Source organism: Nannospalax galili, unplaced genomic scaffold (genome assembly GCF_000622305.1).
Source record: "Nannospalax galili isolate Female #2095 unplaced genomic scaffold, S.galili_v1.0 scaffold556, whole genome shotgun sequence".
Lineage (NCBI taxonomy): Eukaryota > Metazoa > Chordata > Mammalia > Rodentia > Spalacidae > Nannospalax > Nannospalax galili.
Genome location: NW_008338253.1, coordinates 440117 through 446116, shown reverse-complemented (window position 1 = coordinate 446116; position 6000 = coordinate 440117). Strand labels below are relative to the sequence as shown.

Sequence of the window (6000 nt, the reverse complement as noted above, 5' to 3'; positions counted from 1 at the left end):
GAGAGAGAGAGAGAGAGAGAGAGAGCAAGGTTACAGTACTCTCATTTTTTAATATATACTTACCAATTGTTCCAAGTATATCAAATCCTGTGCCAGTGTAGTTGAGCCCTAAGGGGGGTTCAGTTTTAACAGTACCCTGGGCCACAATCAATTATCACTCATGATTCTTAAGCCTTTGAATCATATGTATATGACATTATAGAAGAAACAGCTTTTTGAGAGACACTAGTTATACAGCCAGAACAACTTGGTGAAGCAGGAATTATTGATATAAATGCAGAAAATAGTTGTAAAAAAGGATAAAGGTGTCCAAGAGGAAGTGGCAATGACTACACACTTCATAATAAAGGGATAGTAAGAGATGTTATATGTTAAAAGTACAAAGGATAACGTGGTAAGAGTTGATCCAAACAGAAAGGAATATGCCAATTCACTAAAGAACAGAAAAGATGCTTGATATGTTTGGGAAACTGTGTGATGAAAAATCAAGAACTGTTCAAAATACTCTTGACAGAGTTTTCAGAAAAAAATTGTAAATTTCATTGTATTTTTCAGTATTTCTTTCAACACTGTGGTATATTACAGATACATAAATTTAATACTTTTTCAATTCAGTGTACATTTATAATAGGAAATAAGTGCCTTTAAGGCTTGGACAATAATCTTCAGAAGACAAATAATAATTGTGATTTCACACTAATTATTAATATTGGTTTCATTGTTTCAATTTAATGGTTATTTATAATCTAATACTACCATACAAAGCCAGAAATGCCTTTCAAATTTTTTGAAGCAAGCTTTGGAGGATATTATGCTAAGGAAAATAAGCCAGTCTAGGACAGCTACTATATGATTTCTTGTATATGTTGCATCTAAAATAGTCAAGCTCATAGAATCAGAGACTGTAGTAGTGATGGTGAAAGACTGAGGAATAGGAAATGGGATCATAAAGTTTTAGTTACGCTGGATGAATAAGTTCTAAAATATCTAATGTACAATGTAGGACTTTTAGTCACTCATAAAGCATTGTTAATTTCAACTTTCTTTGGAGACTGGAGTTCATATTAGCTTCCTTACATCAAAACAAAACACAAAGTCACAAGGAAACTTTGGTGGGGAGATCTTTTAATGTTCATTGGTAGTATACTTCCTGGCAACAGTATCAATGGCTGCTGTGGAGAGTCAAGTGCCATAAAGAGATTTTTATTTTCTGATCACTTGTACTCCGGTGAGAAGAGTTAATAAAGTTTGTGTTGCATGTTAACTTCAAAACTCAAAGGTTTTGACCAAAAGGAAAGTGTCAACCACTACGTTTGCCTGTTGTTTCTACTTTCACCCTCAAATATTCTATCAGTGGAGAAATGGAAGCATTAGCATCTCACAAGGAATCCTAGAAGGAGGACATTGACCCTACTAACCCTTAACATAGCTTTTGGCCACTCCAGCATCTAGAAATATGTAAGAAAGGCATGAGGAAACTACAGGGATCCTACACCTCCCACAACTTTCTTTTAAGGGGGCAATACGATGTAGAATCATCAAAAGTATTGATCCTCTTTTCTATTTCCTTTCATGGAAATCACATAGAATAGTTTAGAGTAGCTGAATTTGACAATAATTCTCCTTTTTATTTCCAATACTATTTTGCTGAGACTCAGCAAGGACAACATAGTTCTAAGGTCTAAGATGTTTTAAAATATGAAACTTGTACTCCTGTGAGTGCTCAGAAATTGGAAAATACATAACAAAATCCTTCAGAGAATGATTGTGCAGTGGGGGGACTAGTGAATCATTTACGCATACCAGCCTGAAAACTCACGTTTTTTGCGTTCCAAAAACAATCGCTACTCTGAGCTTGAGTACCAGACCAAAAATGAGACCTCCAAATGAGCCCATGAGTTAGTTTCCTGTTATTGATAGATGGGAATTCAACTGCTGTAGTGACATTTCCTATATTCCATGAAACATAGGGCGTGGGGTTTTCCAACAGAACATTTTTCCCTTTAAAAATGATGATGGAGGAAGTGTCGGTCCATATCATAGTAATGTATTGTAAGGCATAGAGTCAAAAACTTTATTGTCTTCAATCATACGTTACTTAGATTTTAGCCCAATAGAAAGTATATTTTCAAAACTACCCTAAATGGGAAGTGGTAAAGAATAACCTGCCATACCTCCAATCATCCCAAGAAGAAAGTTCTAGTTAAACTTGGAAATGCATGAATATTAATTAGCCAAATGCGTTCCTTCTCAGCAGCATCACTGCTTCTGTCATCCAAGTGTCGCTTAATATTACCACTAATTAATATTTTCAGAATGAAATACATAACCACATTTATTATTTAAAGTCTAATTTTCTACATACATTTTATGACTCCAAGTTATCAAATGGATGATTTACTAGCATAGTTTAGTATGCTTTTAAATAGGCTTCCAGTAAAAGGAAGAAATGAAGATCTGTTCTAGAAATTTCTTTAGTTAGCAAAATTTTTTATAGATTTACAAATGCATTTCTTAAATACTTTGGTTCTTGGTCTAAATGTTTTACTTCTAATTTTCGATTGTGCTTTATTATATCTATATTATCTGCTAGTAAGGTAGCTCATATAAATATGTAAGTATATGTTATGGATTTATGTTCAAAATTCTTAATATTAGAAATGTTTAACTAAAAATTTGATGACCCCTACATTGCAGAAATTCTCATTTGGAGAGTCTATTATTCATGTATTTTGTAAAGTTGAATACAGTCATACATCTCTGAAATAAGAGTGTTGACCAAAATTTTGTTCCATATAAAAACTGAAAGGATGAATTTCTATGTGTGGGGCAATACATAATAATACCTTTTATGAACTGAGCCACCTAATCAGCCAACCTACCCACAGACTCTCAATCCTTGTGGAATTACTATTCTTCATCAATTTGAAATTTTGGAAGGTATAATTCATGCAATGTGTTCTGAAAAAATGTGTTCACTTATGGAACTTTAAATGAACGAGTGAACTCTGCTAGAGAGATGTTTAATGAAATATCTTTGTCCAAGTTATCTAACATCATGAAATGGAAGCAACAATTTGAGTGAATTTGTGATTTTCCTAGTTATACTATGTCACCATGGCAAAGCAAGCATATATAAATCACCAGAGTATATACCCAAAGTCCTTTCCCTCGGATAGAATTAAAGTGTGATAATTTTGAGACAGCTAGGACACTACTAGTAAAATTAATATTTAATACATATGGTAAATCTAAATTTACCTGGAGAAAACCAGGATGCCAGGCCCTAGGGTGAGGTGAGCCTAAAACCTTTAAGTCCAGGCTGCATTCTCTGCTAAAAGGAGGAGCACGGAAAACAGTAGCTCTGATAATCAGTGTCTTGCAGAATACTGCAAGACTGGCAGGAGACAGTGGCCTGGTCATAAGTGCAGGCTTCCTGCTCTGTGGGAAAGTGTCTTGGTCAACAACCCTTAGCTCATCTCCTTGCCCTGAACCAATAGCTCAGCTATCCCTGCATAAGAGGAATAGGCCAGGTTAAAGGTTTACTCCTGAGCTAAAAGCTAAAAGTTCACCATACTTTTAGCTCTAAGAAAGAAAACATTGTGGCCAATAAATTACAGGATGGGCATTGATAACCTTGAGTAAAAGTTTAAGGATCATTCTGGTGCCAACTAACAGACTAAATGTCCTGTTTCTTTGCACCCTAAATTTTTGTATGTGACTATCATATCCCACATGACTGCTAGTTCCTTGGGATGTATAAAAACCATCTGAATTTTAAATAAATTGGCTTGTTGAAAAGACACAGGTCCCAGGGTCTAAGACTGTCGCCGATCAAGTCCCTCTCCCCCGAAGCCAGTAGGTCCTCCGCTAAGCAAAGCAAAACCGAGTCCTGACATTTACCCTCAGTTTCTCTATAGCATAATAGGCATCAGTTAGTTATTCTTGACTACAGATAACAGGAATGATTAGATAAATAAATGCTGTCCATTTTATATAGTAATTATCTTAAAAAGCAATTAGTATCACAATGTAACAAAATGTTAAAGTAGGTCTCTTTCTGTCTTATTTCCTGCCCAACTAAGCCCGTACTGACTTTACCTTCCCTGGTTCAGAGTGAGAAGCCAGAACTCCCCAAACAGACTTGCAATACAGATAGAGAGGAATTTCTTTTACAGCATGTAAAACTTAACTTATTATAAAATGGGTTACAAAAAATAAGAAACGGGTTGGAATGTGGAGGATTTCTTGTGGGCCAATGTGAAATAAGAAAGGGACCTAGCAGTGTGGTATTATTTTCAATCATGGCAGATCTCCTGGAGAGGTGGAAAGATCTCAGAAGGAAAGGCAAGATAAACAAGAAATCCTTAATTCTTGAGGACATGTAATTATCCACATCAAAAATTGCTATGAGACCAAACCCTTTTTGATGGAATTCTCAAGAATTCCAAAACACATCCCACAAAGGAAAGAGCCAGCCTCAAACACCTACACCAGTGCCAGAAAGACAGAACATAATCAGACTTGCTCCTTCTCTGACCTCTTCCAGTGGAACTCACGGCAATGATACAGAACAAACAGCTCCTTCCCTTTCTTCCCCAAAGAGGAGACCAACTTGAATCAGACATGAGTTGGAAGGGGAAATATGTTCATTTGCAGTAAATTTCCTGAGATTAAGAAAAAACTTTACTATTATTTTATTATTGTTGCATATTAGTTTACTGTGACTTTTGGGGATAAAAAAGTCAGAGAAGTTTTTAAATTTTTTTTCTGCACTACACTAGAAAAGATGCAGGTTTTGGTGTATTTTCATTCAAGGACAGAAGAAAATAACAAGTCTCCACAAACATTTGGAATAAAAAGTGGGATAAATGAGATAGTTATCTAATGTACATTATAAATCTTGCTTATTCCAACTTCAGTAACAGTAGCTAAAACTTATCCAGTGTATATTATATGCCAAACAATGCTTTACATGTATTAAATGATTCCATTCCAACAACAACAACCAATAAGATTATTGGACTGACTCATTTGGTGCTGCAGAGAGGTTGTATAACATGCTTAAAGTTGTATGATTTGCAGCAAGAGGCAAAGCTACTCATGGCTAATTCAAGTGAATCAGAATAAAATTTCTTTCCACAAATTCTTCTTTTCTTTCAAACTTACCAGTTACTGGATCTCTAAATGCAAATCACAATCATATCAGTTTCATTAACATTTTGCAGAGACACGTGGCTACATGTGATTTGCTATATTTTATTTTGAGAATAAACCAGTGGACCGCCATAGAACACTGTTTTCTTGAATATACATTTTTCACTTTTGCTTTTTCCTTCTTTTGTAGGTGTGGGCAGCCACTACGAACTCAAGTACAGCTGAAAGGCCGTGACCTCCTTACTCTTAAGAACTTCACAGGAGAAGAAATTAAGTATATGTTATGGCTATCCGCAGATCTGAAATATAGGATAAAACAGAAAGGGGAAGTATGTGCTATGGTTATTCTTTCCTTCCATTATTAACAGTCAACCTCTCAGAGGCAGCTTTCCCAAAGAAAGAGGGAAAGGAAAATACATTTAAATTCCTGATCAGTAGCTAAGTAATGAAACCTCCCAGTCAAGGCAATTGATTATCACTGAGAGTACAGCCTTGTAAATAAGCATAAAAATCATTCTATGACAAATCACTGCATTTCTTTTATGTGGAATGTTAAAATTCATTAACTGGATCTGAACCTGAGAAATAATTTCTCTAGAAAGATTTTATTCTTACACATCCTTTTTCTCTCTGTTTTCTATCAATTAAAAATAGAGGCAGAGGAAGGCAGAACTCTGTGAGTTCAAGGGCACCCTGGTCTACATAGTGAGTTCCAGGACAGCTGGGGCTACAGAGAGACCCTGTCTCAAAATGACCAAAAATAAAAAATAAAATAAAATAAAACATAGATTATATATATATTATTTTCTCGCAATACAATCGGTTTTGGATGTATATCAGATA

General features: G+C 35.2%; 1 protein-coding gene across 1 annotated transcript in view; it reads left to right on the top strand.

Annotated features, from left to right (window-relative positions):
• The window catches only part of Otc (ornithine carbamoyltransferase), a 62232-nt gene that overhangs the window by 6177 nt on the left and 50055 nt on the right, over positions 1–6000 (top strand). The window contains exon 2 of the mRNA XM_029563485.1: positions 5348–5486. Coding sequence (XP_029419345.1) covers positions 5348–5486 — 139 coding nt within the window. The remainder of the gene's footprint in view (positions 1–5347; positions 5487–6000) is intronic.